Source organism: Amorphotheca resinae (assembly GCF_003019875.1).
Source record: "Amorphotheca resinae ATCC 22711 unplaced genomic scaffold M430scaffold_11, whole genome shotgun sequence".
Lineage (NCBI taxonomy): Eukaryota > Fungi > Ascomycota > Leotiomycetes > Helotiales > Amorphothecaceae > Amorphotheca > Amorphotheca resinae.
Window position 1 is genome coordinate 1,440,179 of NW_020194481.1, and position 20,469 is coordinate 1,460,647.

At 44.2% G+C, this 20,469-nt stretch overlaps 6 protein-coding genes across 6 annotated transcripts; 4 read left to right on the forward strand and 2 right to left on the reverse strand.

The window, feature by feature from the left end:
- Positions 1 to 1,415: 1,415 nt before the first annotated feature.
- M430DRAFT_61338 (carbohydrate-binding module family 50 protein) lies at positions 1,416 to 3,734 on the forward strand (the record flags this gene model as incomplete). Its single annotated transcript, XM_024868919.1, has 3 exons — positions 1,416 to 1,945; positions 2,003 to 2,401; positions 2,464 to 3,734. Exons 1-3 carry the CDS (start codon positions 1,537 to 1,539, stop codon positions 3,732 to 3,734), a joined length of 2,079 nt encoding a protein of 692 aa, XP_024718153.1. The 5' UTR covers positions 1,416 to 1,536.
- Positions 3,735 to 4,234: 500 nt separating this feature from the next.
- Positions 4,235 to 5,257, forward strand: M430DRAFT_37092 (hypothetical protein). The gene is made up of 3 exons (XM_024867050.1): positions 4,235 to 4,340; positions 4,406 to 4,824; positions 4,913 to 5,257. The coding sequence occupies exons 1-3, from the start codon at positions 4,257 to 4,259 to the stop codon at positions 5,217 to 5,219; spliced, it is 810 nt and encodes a 269-aa protein (XP_024718154.1). The 5' UTR covers positions 4,235 to 4,256; the 3' UTR covers positions 5,220 to 5,257.
- A 1,087-nt stretch (positions 5,258 to 6,344) lies between these two features.
- Positions 6,345 to 7,853, reverse strand: M430DRAFT_108213 (hypothetical protein; the record flags this gene model as incomplete). The annotated part of the gene is made up of 5 exons (XM_024861196.1): positions 6,345 to 6,748; positions 6,951 to 7,015; positions 7,087 to 7,204; positions 7,274 to 7,637; positions 7,701 to 7,853. 5 exons carry the CDS (start codon positions 7,851 to 7,853, stop codon positions 6,345 to 6,347), a joined length of 1,104 nt encoding a protein of 367 aa, XP_024718155.1.
- A 1,760-nt stretch (positions 7,854 to 9,613) lies between these two features.
- M430DRAFT_146384 (hypothetical protein) lies at positions 9,614 to 11,595 on the forward strand (the record flags this gene model as incomplete). The annotated part of the gene is made up of 6 exons (XM_024863005.1): positions 9,614 to 9,692; positions 9,761 to 9,798; positions 9,867 to 10,082; positions 10,156 to 10,179; positions 10,276 to 10,445; positions 10,530 to 11,595. 6 exons carry the CDS (start codon positions 9,614 to 9,616, stop codon positions 11,593 to 11,595), a joined length of 1,593 nt encoding a protein of 530 aa, XP_024718156.1.
- An 803-nt stretch (positions 11,596 to 12,398) lies between these two features.
- On the forward strand, positions 12,399 to 14,000 carry M430DRAFT_108761 (hypothetical protein; the record flags this gene model as incomplete). The annotated part of the gene is made up of 2 exons (XM_024861231.1): positions 12,399 to 13,155; positions 13,243 to 14,000. The coding sequence occupies 2 exons, from the start codon at positions 12,399 to 12,401 to the stop codon at positions 13,998 to 14,000; spliced, it is 1,515 nt and encodes a 504-aa protein (XP_024718157.1).
- M430DRAFT_181099 (hypothetical protein) lies at positions 13,956 to 15,037 on the reverse strand. Its single transcript, XM_024863793.1, has one exon. It carries the CDS (start codon positions 14,954 to 14,956, stop codon positions 14,105 to 14,107), a length of 852 nt encoding a protein of 283 aa, XP_024718158.1. The 5' UTR covers positions 14,957 to 15,037; the 3' UTR covers positions 13,956 to 14,104.
- Positions 15,038 to 20,469: the final 5,432 nt, after the last annotated feature.

The window sequence follows — 20,469 nt, forward strand, 5'->3', positions numbered from 1 at the left end:
GGGGGGGGGGAGGGGATGGGTTGGCCCTGAACTGGAGTTAGTTTAGGGCGCATGATACGACCGCACTGGGTGCGAAGTTAACCACTTCACACTTGAACACTTGAACACTTGAACACTTCAACACTTCACCACTTCACACTTCACCACTCCACACTTCACTACTTCACACTTCATCCCTTCAAACTTCACCCCTTCACCCCTTCAAACTTCACCCCTTCACCCCTTCGAATCCCGAGTTATACAATGGACCGAATCGACTTCCGAAGGAATGAAGCCCACGGCCCATTCATCGGGAGATCTCGATTCGGGGCGTGGCTATCCATCCTCGATTCCGTGCCAGACGATGTTTGAGCTCCTAGCTTTGCTCACCATCGATAAGGAATACGAGAGGACTCTGTCTAGACCTCTTCGAATCTGCCTACCTCGGTCCCGTTTGACAGCGCTTGTACAGAAGAGAGAGTATCGTGTGTAAGCAAGCGCGCTAGCGCCTATCAACAGTTCAGTCGTGGTGACACTTTTCCCGTGGTGGCCTTTCCGTCACAAAGGCTCTCCGAGTGGAACAAAGCCAAACAGATCGGTCGATGTTGATCGGGTAGAGCAAAGGCCAAAGGCCCATGTTCCATGAGTGAAAAAAAAAGGGATGAGCTAAATCCACTTGACTAGTAACTAAATCCACTTGTGATACCTACACCTATCACTCGCTTAACCGTGTACGGTCGTAGAATTGACTTGTAACTATCGTAAAGTAACCGCCTACCTCCCTCTTCCTCTCTTCTGCTCCCTTTGTTTAAACTCCCCTTCTTTTTTGTTCTACACGGTTAGGGTTAGTGGTTAGGGTTAGCGGTTAGGGTTAGTGGTTAGGATTTGGGTTAGGGGCTCCTACTAGACCTCCGGAGGATAAGGGATATGTATATAATTTTGGTGAGGGGAGGCTCGGTTAATAGGTGTACCCCCGAAAACACCCCGGCTCAAGTGGATTTAGTTACTAGTCAAGTGGATTTAGTTCATCCCAAAAAAAAAGAGGAGCGTGGGGAAGTCAAGAGTGAAAAGGGTAAAATTGCCGAGTACGAGGGGTGACCGGCGCGCACCCGGTGCGATTGTATCGTCCGCCGTCAACGCGGCTCGGCGAGACGTTCATTAGCCCCCCCGGTGCAAGGAAGATGGCATTTCAAGAATATCCCCTATGGCATTATATTCAGCGCCCTATTCGCCGAGTGGTGCAAATTGTCTGCCGCCATCTTGTGGATGAAAAAAGTTCTTCAACGCTGTCAGCTGCTGGTGGGGACAAGAACGCTTTTCGGTCTGTCATCTCCTATGCATCCACGGCTGCCTTAGTAGTTGACGGGTCGAGGGGTGGGACGACTTGCAGAGTTGCAATGGCACAGGATACGGTCCTCGTGTGTGGCAGGGGGAAGGGCGTAAAGGGTGTAAAGGCCCAGTCGATCAAATATCGGGGTCCCAGCCCCCCTCCAAAATCACGCTCTCCATTCTCTCTCGTTCCTCTCCTTCAACGGCGTCAGTGGTCGTGGCACCAAGATGTCACCTCTCCCCTTAACATCAGTCGTCCTGGTAGTCGGGGCCTTTTTGAACGCGGGGGTCTTTGCTCAGTTTCAAGTGCTCTCAAATGAGACTCTTGCGAACACCACGTCGTCTCTCTCCGACGCCTGTCTCCTTGCCCTTCAAGGCACCGTTCAATGCAACTCGAGTTTGCAAGGTATAGCCGCTTCGGACTATTTCTATCAGCTCGACGATTCGGATTTTGGTTCTTTCTGTGCTGAATCGTGCGGCCAATCTCTGGCAGCATATCATGAGTCCGTTGATGCGGCGTGTGCGGGGCAGCCGCAGCCTTGGGATGGCTACCCCATGACTTACTTTGGAGATCTGCTCTGGGCGAGTTATAACTTGACTTGCTTGACGGATCCAACTAGCGGGGAGTCTTGCATGTGTAAGTAGCAGACTGATGCCTGATATTCGACACTTCAACCTTGCTTACTGGGAAAAGCCTACCTGCTCAATATCTCAAGTTCTTATTCAACCGACATCTCGGCAACAACACTACCAACAACAGTGCTCTGCTCTCCGTGCGTATTGTCGATGTACCAACTTTTCCAGCAGACAGCGTACAGCTATTACGATGAGTCCATGGCGAGCGACTGGTCTAATATTCAGAATCAGTGCAACGTGTCGTATCCGACGTCAGTGCCAACAAACCCGACGAATGTCACAAGTATCCCGGGGTTCGCCCCGCTCAACTATACAACTTCAACGACGTGTTACTCCGGCTCGACTTATTCAGTGGTCCCCGGAGATGATTGTGTATCAATCTCCAAGGCTAATAATGTCTCCACTGGAGCCCTCATCAACGTGAATGACTTGCTGCCTGATTGCTCTGATATTACTGGTTAGTCGACCATCGATCAGTATGTTTTGATCCACTGAGATGGAAGCTGACCAAATCTATAGTTGGCGCAGAATTATGCCTTCCTTCAGCCTGTTCAACGTATACCGTGCAGTCTGACGATACATGTGCAAGCATTACCAATTCTAGCGGTATTTCTTTCACCCAATTTGCTTCCTGGAACCCGGCTATTGATCCATACTGCACTAATCTTGTCCCTGGCCAAGAAGTCTGCGTGGGACTTCCCGGCCTTGCTTACAGCGGCACAACAATTGCTGGAGCCACCGCCCCTCAAACAGCAGTATATGCAACTGCCACCGTAGCAGCACCCAGTAACACTGCTTATGGCACCACGACCCAGTGCGGGGAATATTACACTGTCGAGAGTGGCGATGACTGCAGTCTCATCACTCTGAATTATACCATTACCATTGGCCTGTTCGAGGCTATCAATCCGTCCGTCAACGATAATTGCACCAATCTTATACCCGGCATCAGCTACTGTGTCTTCCCAACCGCAGATTGGAACAGCACCAGTACCAATACAACCACTACCTCAACCTATATCAGTGCACCGGCAGCAACTCCTACAGGCACAGATCCGAACTGCTATGCATGGCATGTCATCGTCGAAAACGATTACTGTGGCCTTCTCGAAAGCGAGTACGGCATCACGATGAACCAGCTCCAGCTCTGGAACCCTAGTCTCAATGCCGCGTGCAGCAATCTCATTCTTGGAGATGCATACTGCGTTGATGGGGATTCGGGCGAGACCGCAGCCGCATCATCCACTGCTGCGGCATCTTCCACTGGCGCGGCGTCATCAACCGCGGCCTCCAGCTCAAGCCCACGCTCAAGCTCAAGCACACCCCCAACAACAACAAGCTCTTCCTCAACCTCGACAACACCATCTATCCCCGGCCCTACCCAATCCGGCATCACGCCCACTTGCACAGAATACTACCTGACCAAAGAAGGCGACGACTGTTTGTCTATCGAGACGGAATTCTCCATCACATTAGCCCAATTTTACGCCTGGAACCCAGCCGTTGGGCCTGATTGCACCAACTTGTGGATTGGAGAGGCGTATTGTGTTGCTGCTCCGGCAGCAGCGGCGTCTTTGACCGCGACGAGCGTCACCCCCCCTGCACCCACGCAGAGCGGAATCGCTTCGAATTGTGATGCGTGGACGGTGGTTACGTCGGGCGATTCGTGTTCATCAATTGAATCGAAGTACAATATCACGTTCGCCCAGTTCTACGCGTGGAATCCAGCTATTGGTAGTGACTGTACTAACTTGTGGCTAGAGGAAGCGTATTGTGTTGGTGTCTCGTAGGAGTGCATTGAGATGATTGGAACTTGGAGGACTTGATCCAACTACCTTGAATGGTATATTGTAATATTATCCGTATCTACTCGCTGCTCTACTTGGCATCCTTGATGTTGAACAGAAAAATCAAGTCCGCAAAGATTGTCTCAAATTTCCCAAAGAATGAGAAGTTACGTCTTCCGCGTTTTATCTGATCTACACGGGAGTGCAGGGGCCAAATAAGCTTACACGCCCGGGAATCTGTTCGGATCGTTCGGATAAACTTTGCCGCCAAGTACTAGTCGATATAATAGATCCACTCCCAAGATCTTTCGGCGATATGACCGATTAGGATAAGTGTGCTAGTTTAGATAACGTTAGTCCCGCATCGATTTACCTTACCTTAGCACGTTAGGCCATTATTTATATTTATATTCCGTAACTAAAATGTTCACTCACCTCCCCCCCTCGATCCAGCACCTTTTGCGATTCCGCAGACTCAATTCATTCCAAAATCCCATTCCAAGTCCCTTACGAAGCAGATTTAAAATGTCGACTTATATTCCCCCAGGTTGGACCCCAGAGCGTCTGGAAACAGCCACAGCAGCCGACCTCCAAACCCTGCCCGAAGAAGTAAACCGCCCCTCCATTACCCTCATATTCAACTCTACTCTAACATTCCTTTCCCCCCTTTCCAGCAATTAGCCCTCATCCCCCTCGCCTCAATACCCATCACCAACCGCGATGCCCGGAAGTTCCTCAAACAATTCCAAATATCTCACGCTGATCTTGTCCAACGAGAACGCCTCGGTCTGCCTCCCCTCCCCCCGTCACAGCCCCGAGAACAACAACCACCCGCCCCGCGAGAGGAAGCCCCAGAGCAATTCGTCCAGGTAGTAGAGGAGAAGCGGCTGGATGATTTCGGATTCGTGGTTTTCCGCACCACATACACAAATGAGCAAGCCTGGGAGAGGTGGCAGAAGGAATACGACGATCTGCTAGAGAAATCGATGGATGATTGCCAAGGAGGCGGAGTGCAGAGGGTGAGAGAGAAATTGCTTTCGTCGCTGGTTGATGATTCTGATTTGGACGGGATGGGGTTGGAAGGAATTCCTAGGTATGTGCGCGCTCGGAGGAATGACATGTCTCAATACAGATGTGTGGATGGGTGGTGTTGGCCAATACTTACTTCCTTGCTACTCTAGTGCTTTTGCAGAGATAAGGGAGAACGGAGATGTCCCCCCAGGCTTGGATGTAGGGATGTGCATGGTGGTTGACGAGGCGGCGATGCGGTCGCTGCTAGAGCCTGTGGAAGGACAGGAGCCGTGGGTGTGGGCGGTTGATGTTCACCACGAGTTTACGGAAAACCAGGATGAGAGCGAGTATCCTGGGTACTTCAAGGTTGCGATATCCTCCCTCGTACCGGATCTCTGGCCTATGCTAGCTGGACCAGAGATGCCGCCGCAGGAACTATGGCCTTTTGCCAGACCGATTTGGAAGAGTGCTGTGTGAGATTTCCGAATGGAGATGCACAAAGTTTGCACGAATTCTAGCCATGTCTAGGCAAGCTCCTCCTGGGCTCGGGTCAAAACTTCAGCCGCTCCGAGTCCGACTAGAACGAGACAGGGCCAATGAGGGAAAAGGTTCGTGTCTCTAGGCCTATAGACGTACTAAAAGATCATGGGTAGATCCGCCTCCATGCAATCTCCTTGCAGCAATTTTCTGTCTGTACGGAGTACAATGGTCTAGTTCGCCCAAGGAAAAATATATTATTGCTTGGGATTTAGAACAGAGATGAAGAGATGCATGTCATCGAAAAAAACCACTTATTACCCTCTCAAAAAAGCAAGACCAAGTCTGTCTAGACCTAATCCTTAATCAAATACAGAACATCGTATTTGTGGAAAAATATAAGTACAGTTGCCAGGACCCCTCTTAATAGATACATTTATTGTATGTAGTATTAGTGAAAAGTCCGAGAAGTAGAAGCCTAAGAACACAAGGTCTATATTAATAAGATCTTACGACCGTCTACTTACAGGCACTACCCGTGAATATCTCCCTAGCGATCCTGAGATAATGTGTTGGGAAAGGAGGGAGTCTAGCTTGTACTTACTGAGTAGGATACTTTCTTAGAACAGGCTGTGACTACGAGAAAGAAGCTTATGTGTGAGTTTTAATTACAAGATAGGACAGAACATATTAGTACCGTTGGTAAATAAGGGCACGTACGCTATCCCTTGCCCTTGTCACCGCCTACCTTACTCCTTGACCCCCGCTCTATTAGGCAAGAGCTGAATAACATTCCTAACACTACTATATGATTGTAAAGACAGCGTCACAGACGTCCGGTGATATTCTAAGCTGGATCACGACTTCTCTAAGTACATATAACTGCGAACAATCTCTTATATAGCAGAATTCTATACCTACCCGCCTACGAGACTATATATGGATGTATATATGTGTACATATATACAGATCTGTATATATTTGTGCTGTACCCACTCCCTCCTCCTCACCACTAATTGTCTTCCCCCCCAGCTGAAAGGAAGAAGACCGACTTCCTGTGGGCCTTGGCTCTCTCCTTATGAGGGAGCTGTTCCCAGAGCCTGGAGGAGGCTTTCCGGAGCTAATTTACCTTTCACTCGAATCCTCGCCATAATCAACTCTGACCTCCTGAGTCCGTCTAATACCATTATTCTCACCCGCCTTTACCGACCCAAGAATACTGTCCTCGCTCGTATTACCGGGCGGCCTGGTTACCGTAGTCGTGGTTGTGACAACGCGAAACTTATCAGGCTTCCCAAGATAGTACGAATTCGCCAAATTCTTGTTGTTGTCAGAGCCACCTGCACTAGGTATCCAGTCCATATGATGCGATCCGTTTTCGCCGTAGGGCCCATCGCCCAGCTGATTCTGGTAGCCACTACCATCTGCGCCGTGTAGGAAGATCCTTTTGTAGAGGGGGTATAGCACGAGGACTGAGTTACAGGTGAGGGTGACACAGAATTCGCCGGCAGTCCAGATGATGGGGTCGACTATGGCATCTGTTTGATCATTTGTCGTAAGCATAATCCAGGTGACATGGTCATGTGTTCAAGGATTCTGTGTACATAGTGTAGTGACTTTTTTAGAAGTTGGTTCAGGAAATGAAATAGGATATGTGTTGGCAGCATTGCAACTTCTTGGCTACAAAGCATGCCTTACAGATAAGATGAAGAAAGAGAAAGGAGTACATACACGAGAAATCCTCCGAAGCCAGTTGGGTGAGCTTGATAGTGCGGACAATACCACAAACTCCAGCACTGTTCAATAGGCCGGCAATATTAGCTCTAGTATATTTCAAAGAAGCACCAGAGTTGTATCCCAGACTTACATGATGCCCAAGCTAAGACCGCAAAGAATAAGCGTCTTCTCCTTCTTCCCCATCTGAATTTTCCACATAAATATCCAGGGAAATAGTGCATAGAAGAAGTCCGATACAATCAAGATTGCTAGCAGATTGAACATCATCAGTATTAGATTTCTCTTGCCAATAACTCTCAAGAGGAGGTGGATCTTACAGCTGTAGACAAGCGAAAGTGTTGTCTGATTCAGATGGACTGTTCCCTGAATAGTAGGGTTGTAGATAGACTCAACAGGGGTTTTTTGAAGCCAGAGACACGTAACCGTTATAGTACAAAGAATGGTGACAATTGCCATGGGGATCAGGAGTGCAATCCGGTGCCAACGCTGAATGACAATACGTAATAGGAAGATACCAAGGACGACCTTGACAGCACCGGCAACAATAATACCCACGGTTTGGGCGATAGTGACATACTTCAGCGTCTGAATAGTGCTTTCGAGGTTCAGTTGATTTTGATGCTTCCCCATACCGTGCGTGGCCGCTATTGTAGACATGATCGAGAAGACCATGTTCATGAACTGGCTAAAGTCTTAGTTGTGTTCCAGAGCAGAATTTTGTTTCCAAGCTATCCAGTTACATACCCAGCAGAAATTGATCAGATAGTCGTCCCAGCCAACACTTCGAACCATAATTGCCCGGGTATACAGTCGAAGACAGACGAAGATGAAGGTCACAAAGGTCATCATCCACATGGACCATATGACCAATGGTTCTCTGCCGCTGAGTTTGGTCATGTTGAGATAGCAATTCGGATGTAGAACGAGCGTTACCACTTGATTCTTCAGGGGATCCAACAGGTCAATGAGTGTGTTCTTTGTGTCGACCTTTCATGGGCCATGGACAATGTGCCCTTCAAGTATCATCTCTTGTAGAGCCCTCGAAATCAATAACCTCCTTTGTGTATGTAAATACCAGAGCGAACTCCGTACTGTAGAGCGAGTCTGAGCGACTTAGACCAGGAACTGGCCTCTTACGAATTGGCGCAGGGTTTTCTATCTGACATGGTTGTCCTCTTGGTACAAGCATCCATGTAAAGACTGTCTGGGCGAGGATTCTCCTTTCCCTAAGGGCAGTGTTCGGGTATTATTTACAAGTATGACAAGGGCTTATTCTTTTACTGTGAGACACCGGATGGGCCATGGTTTCGAAATCTCTAGACTAAGAGGTAGACCGTCGAGTCGACTCAGTTGGACTTCCACTGGCTTCTGAGAAAGACTCCAAGAGTTTTCTCCATCAAGCCGTTCATACCTTAGCTGCTCTACCATAGCATCGAAATGCGCTCGATTATAATCCTCCTGATTCTATGCGTTTGTGTGCAAATCCCAGCAATTCGGAAACATGACATCGTATACAACACCCTTGTTACGGCAGGGTAGATATCATTTACACTTTCCAGAATTGAGTGTTTGAAGCAGCATATTAACCAGATGTTCGGAACATAGAGGGAAATTAGGAGTATGCTCCCAATAAGAATCCCAAATGTGCGTTGGCTCCCTGGGATGGTTTCTCCTTGCGTACTTCGTATACATCTTCAGTATCTTCATTCGGTATGGCGGGCCGAGTGCCGGCCGGTAGAGCCAACTTGGATTGTATAGTGGCTGGTCCATAGAAAAGGGATCAATTACATCGTATGAACCCCCCTGCCTCCCCAGGAAGCTGAGTACTCGGCCTGATATACCCCGTACGAAAAGTAGTACACATAGCAGGTACTCTAACGGGAAGCTATCTGGGTTGAGCGCATTGACAGTTCGGGGTATCATAGTTCGAGCATGAGCCAGGATGGAGTCTTGACAGGTTCTTCCGCTGAATGCGATTTGTTGAACCTTTATCGTCGGCTCCCTGATCGACGTAAAAGGGCCGGCCGCAAGCGAACTTGTCGTAGTGCGACAGGCCTCTCCGCGGCAGGCTTCGTATTCCGAACTTCCCCGGGATCCACGCTGCTGCGCGCCAGGTATATATCATAAATTCATTATTAGCAAGTTGTTGGAATCCGAGGAGAGTAAACTGTCAACCTACTAATCCGGGCTCTAGAGCACTGGTTTCTCCACAAAATGAGCCGCCACAGCGGTCCCATTCGTCCGTGACCCTTATCCCAAATTCCCCCGAGCGCGACGACCAGCACGGAGCAACAGGGACACAAAGACGCCCTTGATCCACGATTTACGTGTATAGAGCAAGGGAGGAGGTCGTTAAAAGTGGGTTGATGCGTTGGAAATACAGTACCTACGCGAGGTCACTTACTGGGCCCTGGGAATCCTGAGAATCCTGGGGGGCCTAGTCAATGGCTTCTTTTGATCAATCTGATTCTTCAGTTGGGACGCCTTGAAGTTTAAGTCCTACTCCCCCTTTTGAATCCGTTGATTCGAGGCATTATTGCTCCGTACGCAATATATGTGACAACCGCTCGCTGGATCTATCATCTCAGTCCCTCGAATCTTCGCTACAGGCATCTGGCGAAGGGAACTCAATTAAGATGGCCTTTTCATACATCTTGATGTCCACGGTGGCCAGCGGTCTGCTGTTGCTTGTATGTCTCTTGCGGATAGGCAGGCGACCGGCGAACCTTCCGCCAGGTGAGTGCATTTTTCAGTGGCTCCTTTTCAACCCTAGTAGCTGGTGATACTGAGTTCGTAACGTGTAGGACCTCCAACCCTGCCTATTCTTGGGAATATTCATTTGGTGAGTCTGAGTCTTGATAACCAAATTCAACAGTGCCAGGATGAATGGATCATTGACTTGCAGTGCAGATGCCTTCCCGCGATGCTCACAAGCAGTTCCAGAAGTGGGCTCAGGAGTATGGACCTGTATACAGTCTCATCCTCGGGACTAAAGTGATGATTGTCTTGTCGAGTGATGTCGCTGTCAAGGACTTGCTAGATAAGAGGGGTGTGATATATAGTGGCCGCCCGGAAGCGTATGTTGCGCAAGACTTATGTAGCGGGGGGTTGCGCTTCCTTATGGTCGTACGTCTTCTGGTTCCCCGCACCATGGCTGAAATAGGGCGTTCATGCTGATGAGATACCTCGATGCATATAGCCATACGGAGACACATGGCGAATGGTACGTACTGCCCCTCTCCCGTTGACCTTCAAAGCAAGGCAAAGCTTTTGTGCCGCAAATTGGATACTAATTGAAATGTCTTTCTTTGGTAAACAGATGCGAAAGATGGCCCACGGTCTCTTGAATATATCGGTGGCCAAGTCCTACGTTGTATATCAGATGCTTGAGAACAAGCAAATGCTTCACGATATGTTGCACAAGCCCGATAACTTTCTCGAGCACATCCGCCGCTATTCCAACTCACTCACGACGAGCATGACTTATGGGTAAGCACTTGGAAGACCTTCGCGCAACGCGAGGTGTCTCCACAGCATATCTACCCTTAATAGAGTATTCTAACTCTTGCACAGATGGCGATCCCCGACCTATGAAGATCCTCAAGTGAAACAACTCTTTCACGGATTCGAAGAATTCGCCGAAATGGCCCAAACTCCACTTGCCGCTCTCATAGACTTTTACCCACCACTTCGCTACCTTCCCCTTCCCATCCTAAGACGAGCCCGCGAGATGCACAAACGAGAGAAAAAGCTCTATCTTGGCCACTGGGAAACCGTCAAGAAGGACCTCAAAGCTGGAACTGCGCGCCCTTGTTTCTGTACCGATATGGCAGCCGTACAAAAGGACTACGGCCTCAGCGATGACCTAGCGGCATATATCTCAGGGAGTTTCCTCGAAGCCGGTTCCGACACCACCTCTAGCACACTCTATGGCTTCATGCAAGCTATGCTTCTCTTCCCCGAAGCACAGAAAAAGGCTCAAGCTGAACTAGATCGTGTCGTTGGAACAGACCGCCTCCCAACTATGGAGGACGAGCCTCGCCTACAGTACATTCGTGGCTGCGTTAAGGAGAGCCTTCGGTGGATGCCAACCACAGTCCTTGGCGCCGCGCCGCATGCAGCAACAAAAGATGATGAATACATGGGGTATCTAATTCCTGAGGGCGCTGCCGTCATGAATAATGTGTACACTATTAACATGGACCCGAAGCGCTTCCCGAACCCACGCGTCTTTGATCCAGACCGCTACCAGAACGATCTACTGAGCTCTTTTGACGCAGCTGTTTCACCTGATGTCAGTAAGCGGGATCACTTTACTTTCGGTGCAGGGCGTCACCTCTGCCAGGGCATGCATCTTGCGGAGCGGAGCCTGTTCTTAGGGATGTCGCGGATACTGTGGGCATTTGATGTGTTACCTGCTTTGGATAGTAATCAGAAGGAGATCATTCCGGATCCGGAGAGGCTAACGCAAGGGTTTGTCTGTATGCCCGAGCCGTTTTCTGCGAGGATTGTGCCAAGGTCTAAGGAAAGGGCCATGATGGTGGAGAGGGAATGGGCTGAGGCCAAGGAGTTATTGGATCCGGTGACGGAGCAGTGGAAGAATGTACCTGAGGGGATGAAATTTGGCTCGCTTGACTAAATAGATGCAAGATATCAACGTGGAGAAGAGTATGTGCTAGGGGCACCAAGTTTAGGGGCGGGGCGGGCAGCCAGTTGTAGAAGGATAAATCAGGCGGCTGCAGCAAGAGCTCGCCTTTTGAAAGCAAACTGCGAGGGTGGCAACCACTACACAAATTTCACTTCGTGGCTCTTAAATTGTGCCTTTTTGATTAAGAATACTATACTCAGTTTCTTCTTTCCAGGGTTCTACTTGTAAGACTAATAATACTACCGGCATCTTGCCAGGAATACTGGAATCACTGCCATGGCTAGATTCGAATATATTGAATTGAACTGAACTGACTACTTAATAGGGAACAACAAGAGAGTTATATACAGGTAAAGGTGGCAAATACTATATACTAAGCCCGTGTCGCTATTTGCATCCCTAAAGTGGTTGTATGCATGCTGGTTCGCGAGTTTCTTGCATGTCTTTAGATTAAGTGGTGGATTTATACTAAATACCTACTTTATGGTATATATAGGTTGTATTAGTATAAATACCTCTTCTCTTATAAGGATATAATAGTCAGCCTAAAAGCATAATTAAGTAGGCTTAATAAAAGAAAGGTTACTATTAGTAAAGTAAAGTATTTACTAATTATTATCTTAACGCTGGTGTAATAACTGTGCGCTTAAAAGCCGTCAGAAAAAGTCTCGCTAAGTTACCCAGTTCAGCGCGAGAGTCCATTTAGCTGGACCCTAAATGTTTTTAAATACACGGCCTTCTTACATCTTATTTTAACATACGAGGCTTTCTTCACATGTTATTCGGGTACAATCATGTCAACTGGCAGACTAACAACTGAATTGACGTCGCTCATTATCTCCCAGCTCATCGCTCCTGAGCAGCCTACCAGCTCCATTCTTGATACCGCGCCCGTCGCAAAATATGCCGTGGTATCCAAAGAATGGCAAGCAGGCATAGAACGGCATACTTTTTCCAATCTACGTCTTACACCATCTCGACTTACCGACTTTGGACGTATTGTACGGGGTGTACGTAAAGGATATGTCTGCAGTATTGATCTTGATGTTGTGCTTCCTCCTTATAGTAAGGCTGAGTATGGGAAGTTCGAAAACGACGAGGACCAAGCGCGGAACAATCAGAGTTTTTCTCGCACTGTTCAATCCCTGTTTAACACGCTGCAGTCATGGACTCAAGACGAGGTCAAGAGTCAAGGCATTAGATTGTCAGTGAAGTTCTACTCACCTAGTGACCTTTTCCGTCTGTCACAGGATGAACGTAGAGCTCGAGTACAGAAGCGCAGTCTAGGAGGTCCAAAAGATATTTTCGATCTCAGGTATGATCAGTCATACCTCCGCTTTATTCCTCTCAAAACAGAAGCCGGCGAAGAGATTTTGCTTGAATCCGTATATGTGATTACCGAGATTCGTGTCGAACCTGGAGATTTGAGGCATATGTGGCCCGCGTCATGTTCTCAGATTGCTGCAAAGCTGCCTCGTCTGCGGTCTTTTAACGCATATCTCTGGGATAGCGAGAAGAAGGACCTCAGATTGCGGAAGAGCGCTCGAAATGGTAAGCGCTTGAAACATTTATACATTGTATGATGACCTTCAGAGAATCGGAACCTAACTCACTTCACATACTAACACCAGCCTTCAGAATTTGCAAAGTCTATTCTCACCTGGCCGGCATCTATTCAAGATCTCGACCTCTCGTACTGCAATATCCCACCACGAGATGAGACCTTCTCACCCCCAAACATCCTCTCTGGCCTAAACCAAGATCAAGATCTCCTTAGCATGAATCTCTGTCACTTCTCTCAACAATTAACCACCCTAAGGCTAGACATGGTCACCGTCAGCCCCTCCCTCTTCTGGCCCCTTCCCTCGACCACTGAAGAGGACGCCAATCCCACGCTACCCCAATGGCCACATCTCACCAGCCTTACACTAATCTACAACATCGCCACACCCTCGGGTGAGTGGCTTTTCGAGCGCTCGCCGGCCATGGACTGGGAGGATGAGCGCGGCGAAGACCCGGCAATGTCCACGCCAGAGGACGAGCTCCCCGCACCGGAAGACCGATACCCGAACAGTTTCCGTTTTGCCCCCCGCCCGGAGCTGCTGAATACCTTCTACCGAGCGGCGGGACTCGCAGCGCAGAATATGCCGCGTTTGAGAGAGATGTGGCTGGGCGTGGATCAGGGGACGTCGGTGAGCCATTGGTTTGAGTATCAGTGGGAGGGAGAGAAGCTGGGGGCGACGGCGACGTGGGGGAGTACGCCGGCGTTTGAGCCTGAGGGGGGAGTGGTGGAGGTTTGGAAGGGATTAGGTGGCGGTGCTAGGGGGGAAGTCAAGGTTAACTTTGTAGAGGGGATTGAGGGGGGGTTCAATCCCGCGTTAGGGATGGTTGTTTGACTTCTATAAAGTATAGTAAGGCGTCCTAAAACTATCTAGAGACATCAAGGACGAAGAGATGCTTGCTACACAACGCTAGATATAAACTCATGTCAAGACTAAATTTAGGACACAACCTGAGATGCGGTCGACCTCTCCCTCTCCTCCTTGGCCCGTAGCAATTCGGACTTGACTCGTAAGGTCGGATAAATGTTCGTCTCCATCAAATTCCGGTGATCCCGCCAATTGGACCCGGGTCCCATTGCCTCCTCCAACCTAAAATCTCTCGGCATCCCGATGCCAGCCATGTGTTCTTGCATTTTAAGGGGAACAGGACCGCCCAATGCAAACGCCGCGGTGATCCACTCCACGTCATCTGCCTCGCCTTTGTAATCCCCATCATATTTATACCCGGTATGAATAGTGAATCCGAAGAGTAGTGTGCAGCGATATAAGCACGGAAAGACGGCCAACATTCGGGGCAAGGCGGGAAAAGTAGTTGGAGAAGACTGTCTGGGGTTCAGGATAACAATGTCGCGGATACAAGAAAGTGCCAGAGCCTGGTCATGTGGCATCATGCCTTTGATACCATTGGGGTCGTTGCGCTGGAGGCGCGCGGGTAAGTCTTGGTGCATTGCGAATGTCTTGACCCTGAAGAACGACACCTTTCCAAGGGTGCGAATTCTGCGGCTCGTGCTGTTGATGGCAATCCAGTCCATCCTGTGAACGGGCTGAAGTGTCCGATGATGCTGGGGAGAGCCTCCCTTACAACCAGTGTAATTTGGATCTTTTGCGCCGGTAGAGGACTCTAGGGCAGGATGACTCCATTTTATGTACGTGCTACGATCTAGGCCTGGACGGGGGTCGTCTATATAAAATGGAGAGTCGCGTGCCATGGCGAGGTCTAGTATGCGTTGCAGGATATCGTCTGATAGTTGATCGAGAGTTAAGGCTTGCATTTGTGGCAGAGAAGCCATGATTGGTTTATTGATTTGTATATGGGTAAATTGCGGAATCAAGTAGTAATCTGGGGAAATATTTTGGTTTCGAGCAAGAGCTGTAGGAAGGTTGTTTTCTTTAAAGAAGTCACCTTGTTCCGGCAGCCGCACCACCCAGGGATGCGTGACAATGTGCGTGCCTAAATTTAAAATCAGCGTATCAGCAGCAGCGATTTTCTCATTAACCGCTGGCCGCCGGGAAGCCAAATGGGGCGCAGTTGTTGGTTTCTTCGGTGTCTAATCATTGGTCGTGCATAATTGGGCATTTGAAGATCTTGGTCACTGTTTCAAATTTGTGGTTGCTTAAATATAGTTTGTTCCGCGAGACAACCAACACTGTTTCTTTTCGAGAAAGAGGCACTAAGGAATACACCACGTGCACTCAGAGAAGGCTGTGTGTTTTGGCCTCACAGCCCTCCATTTATAGATGCATTTCAATGGATTTGAGTAAATGGATAGAGCAAAGATTCCTTTACTTTAACCAAAACAAGACTCCTTCTATTCAAATATCAAAATGGAAATAACAGTTCTAAAACTCTTCCAGTACTACAGAACCATAACACATACTCGAGAAACTCTTTATAGTTCCCCTCTTATCCTGCTTCCTAATCAGAAGGTAGCAAACCATTTCAAGCCTTTCGAACCTCACTACCAAAAGCACCAATTCCCTCCACAAGATAATACCCTCCTTCGTAATTAGGCTGCGCAATAGGTCCCTATAGGTTAGGTTTCTATAGGTAGGACCTAACCTATAAGGATCTAACCTATAGGGTAGGTTTAGACTAGTAGGTAGGCCTTAACCTATAACCTAACCTATAGGTTACTAAGACCTTAACACGTGATTTAAGCCTTAATAATATTACGTAGTAGTATAATAATTATAGTTTATACTAATCTTTATACTAATTACTTTATAAGGCGTTATTTAATAGATTATATTTAAGAATTTATAAAAAATATATAATAGAATCATACCTTATAACTTATAATCTTATTACTACTTTATTTTAAATTTAGCCTTATAGCCTTTTACCTCTTAGTATAGTATACCTAAGTATTCTATTACGTATAGACTATATAAGCTTTATATCCTTTTACTAAATTATAACTTGTTTAGTATAGATAGTAGTAAGATTTGTTACTATATGTTGTTTAATTAGTATAAAGATTAGTATAATAGATTAAATACTTATAAGAAAACTTAGTAATTAATATAGCCTTTATAGATTCTTATAAGGCTTTTATTACACTTCTTTAGACTTAGAATTTAAGGCGTAGCTAAAGTATAATCTCTTTTACTAGCCTTATAAAAAGGGCCTATAGTATTAATAGTTTAGTAGTCTTTTAGTACTTTCTTATTTCTCTTAGTACTATAACTATTAAATTTGTTAGTAGAGTTTTTATACTAATCTTTATACTAATTAACTTACTACCTAGTTTAAATCTTTGTCTTTTAGCCTAAGGGTTTAGACTATTTAGTTAGTTAGGCTAGTTAAGCTAGTTAGGTTAGTTAGGCTATCTAAGGAGCCTTTTACTAGATTAAGGGTAGCGTACTATAGCTTTTTTTAGTAGTATAGTTAGACAACTTAGTTATGTAAGTAGTAGCTTTTAGCTTTAGGCTTTATACTATTTTATAATTACGATTAACAAATAGTAGATAAGAAGACTAATAAAGTTAGTATAGTAAGAGGTATAAAGGATAGAGAAGTAAAAGAGGGCCTATATACTAAATTAAGGTTAGCTTAATAAAAGAAAGGTAAGTAAGTAGTAAAGAGTTGTCTATTTATATATTATAAAAATAAAGGCTTAGTAAATTTTTAGTAAAATTAATTTACTTTATAACTAACTACCTTACTTATAGTGCTATAATAATAGTACTATATAATATAATAAGAATAAGGATAGTAAGACACGTTAAACGCGTCTATCTATTGTTTATTTTAATTATTATACTAATATTTTTACTAATTACGTAAAAGAGTATTATAAAACATTATATAAAAAATTTTAAAGTATTATTTAAACTTATTACTAATTTACTTTTAAACCTCTTTCTTTCTTTCTTTTTTTATCTTTATTTTATACCTATACTATTTAATAGTCTAAATATAGAATAAAGAGTCTAAAGAACTAAGAGTCTATTAAATTAGCCTAAATATTAAACAAAGAGTCTAAAAGTAAAGTTATAGCCTAAATATTAAATAAAGAGTTTAAAAGTAAATTAATTTTACTAAACATTTTTTACTTCTACTACTCTACCTCTTTTACTACTACTCTACCTCTATAATAATAACAACAATAATAATAATAACAACAAGTATAGTTTACGTGTTAATCTATACTAATTATTATACTAATTATTAACATAGAAAAACGGTTGTCTACACTCTCTACTACCCTAAAAACTTAAAAATAAATAATAGAATTAAAATTAGTACCTTTAGATACTCCTTAGAGTACTAGTAGACTATAAGTAAGCCTATAGTAACGGATAGTAGGTATACTAGACTTAAACAAAGCTAACACTACCTACTTATAAGTAGGAGCTAGTACTCTTATACCTTAACTAAGAGCTATAGTAAAGAGCTAGAGAGTAGTAAGAGTAATAAAGACAATAAGATAAAGAAAATTATATAAAGGATTAAAGCCTATATAATACTAAGTAAGGAGAAAAAGGTGTTACGTCTCTTATATAACCTTATTACTATAATAATAATAATAGTAGAGATAAGAGCTATAAATATAACAACTCTCTTACGTACTCTTAAGTCCCTTTCTAATAATAACTTAATAACGATTAGACAATTAAGAACGATGTTAAAAGAGGCCTTCTAGAGGCTAGTAGTAATAGCGGCCCTTTAGGCTACCTATACGTTAGTAGTAAGCTAGTGCCTAACAAGAGTATAGATTATACTAGAGAGGCGGATTAAAGAGCTAAGGATTAGAGTAGACAGATAGATAAAGGACCTAGTACGTTATAGCGCTATTAAAGTAGTAATAGTAGCTAATATAGCGATTAAGGGCACTAAGGTAGTAGTAACCTACTAGCTACCTAGTAGTAACACTATCCTTACGTTTAAAGAGGCTATACTAAAGAACGCGATCTAAGATTAGGGCTAGGTATAAAAGGCGTTTAGGCTTATAGCCTAGCTCTATAAGAGTAAGTTTATAGTAATCGTAAAAGGCCTACTAGTAGAATAGATTATATAAGTAGAGCTAAGAGTATTACTAGTAAAGATCTAAGCTTATATACTATATATTATAAAGGTTAAAGTTAAACCTATTAAGGCCCTTATAGTAAAGTTTATAATAATAGTACTATACTTCTAGAGTACTAATATAGTAACGTACCTATATAAACAAGGGTTAATCTAGTAAGTCTAGATCTTTAACTATAAGCTATATTCGGCTAACCTATAAATCTAAAGATACTTCTAGTACTACTAGTTTAGCTATATTAAGTAGTTTTATAAGAACTAGGCCTAGTATAGCTACTATATAAGAGCGGTATACCCTTAAGGTAAAGAGAAGTACCCTTAGCTTAATAGTAAAAAGAGATATATTAACTATAGTAGACTATATATAGTATAAGACTATTAGTGTCTTAAGGCCCTTAAGGTAAAAGAGTAAGTATATACTATATATTAATAAAGGCTTAGATAGTTTAAGGTGTCTAAGAGTAGCTTTACTAGCTAGGTACTTAGCGTTACGCTAGCGTCCTTATAAGATAGTAATAATAGCTACTAGATTATAGTACCTAAGAGACTATAGACAGGTAATAATAAGAAGCTTATAGTAAGGACTCTAGTAAGGTAAGAGCGCCTCTTTATTAGGGTACTAGATATAGTAATAGTCTAGAGCTATAACATTATAGAGATATTAAGCTAAGGAGCTAGCTAAGGGTCTAGTAACCTCTTTATAACGTAGGACTTATAGATTCTAGACTCTTAGTAATAAAATTAATAATAGTATACTAGAATACTATAAGAAAGAACGGCCTTATCTTAATAGTACTTTATAATAGCTATAAAGTCGACGTTATAGTAATTTAAGAGCTATAGTATAATACTTAGACAAAGATAGTCTACTACCTAGTATAGGCAAAGTACTAGTAGGTCTATAAGGGTAAAGGTAGAGTAGTTATTTACGTTTATAAGTAGTACCTACTTCTTACTTAAGTAGTAAAGACAGGCGTTAACTAGTATTACGTTACTCTATAAAGTATTACTATCTAGTTAATATACTTACTAATTCCTAACTCTTTAGGCTAGGCTAGCCCTCTCTAGCGGCTTACTAGAGAAGACCTAGAGAGGCTATAGATTGTTATAAGTAATATAAACCTTTATTACTTACTTTAAGACAAAGCTAGTAAGACTACTCTTAAATTAAAGACCCTTTTCTATCTAGCCTATAAGTAGTAGCTCTTACTATATATACCCTAAGAAGAGCTAATATAGTAGCGACATAATAAACAAGACTTAACGATTAACTATATATAAGTTATAGTAACGCTCTAGTATACTTATTAAAGTAACCTAGAGTATAAGGGATCTAACTACTATACCTAGCTAATTAAGGTTACTACTTATATAAAGGATTACTAAGAGAGAGCTATAAAGGTACTAAGATAAAGCTAGACCTTAATAGACTAAGAACTAGTAACAATTAAGGCTAGAAGGCTTTACCTTCTCTTAGAACTACTAGATATACCTTATAAGGTTAATAAGGTAGTTAACTTACTTACTTCTTAGCTTATATATATTATAGACATATCTACCTTAAGAAAGAAGGTTAGCTAAGGGCGTACTAAGCCTTAGTAAAATAGTAAGGTCTTTAAGGCTGTCTAGTAAGTACAGGTAGTATACTATTAATACACTACTACCTTAACTAAGCTCTACTAGTACGACCTTTAGTAGGCTAGTACTTATTAACTCTATACGATCTAAGATATAAAAACTAAGAGCTAGTATAGCGCCCTTACTACTATCTTAAAGGACTAATAAAAGCTCTAGAGTCTTAAGAGGTAGGCTAGGCTTTATAGCTATATGTCCTTAGAACTAGCCTTACTCTTACTTTTATAAGGTACTAATAAGAAGGTACTAGCTATAAGCTACTATAATAAAGTAATAGTGTTAGGCTAGTAGTTCTTTCTAGAATCGTTAGCTAATCTTAGTAACGTTATTCTAGACCTCTAAGACAAATAGTACTAATAGTTTACTATTAATAACGCTATAATAAAGGTAGATATTACTAACGTTCTCTAAAAGACAGGTACCTAAAAGGTACTAGGCCTTAACCTACTACTTACTAGCTTTCTTAAGGTATATAGGCGCCCTTTAGCTAAGCTCCTTACGCTAATAGCGACTTAGGGTTAGTGTTAGGGTTAGGGTTAGGGTTAGGGTTAGGGTTAGGGTTAGGGTTAGGGTTAGGGTTAGGGTTAGGGTTAGGGTTAGGGTTAGGGTTAGGGTTAGGGTTAGGGTTAGGGTTAGGGT

Excerpts from the sequence above, each read along its gene's own strand:
- M430DRAFT_37092 (XM_024867050.1), top strand. The coding sequence starts at position 4,257 with ATGTCGACTTATATTCCCCCAGGTTGGACCCCAGAGCGTCTGGAAACA. Across the intron at positions 4,341-4,405 it reads TCCAAACCCTGCCCGAAGAA|CAATTAGCCCTCATCCCCCT; the intron begins GTAAACCGCCCC and ends CCCCCTTTCCAG. Across the intron at positions 4,825-4,912 it reads GGGTTGGAAGGAATTCCTAG|TGCTTTTGCAGAGATAAGGG; the intron begins GTATGTGCGCGC and ends TTGCTACTCTAG.
- M430DRAFT_181099 (XM_024863793.1), bottom strand. The coding sequence starts at position 14,956 with ATGGCTTCTCTGCCACAAATGCAAGCCTTAACTCTCGATCAACTATCA.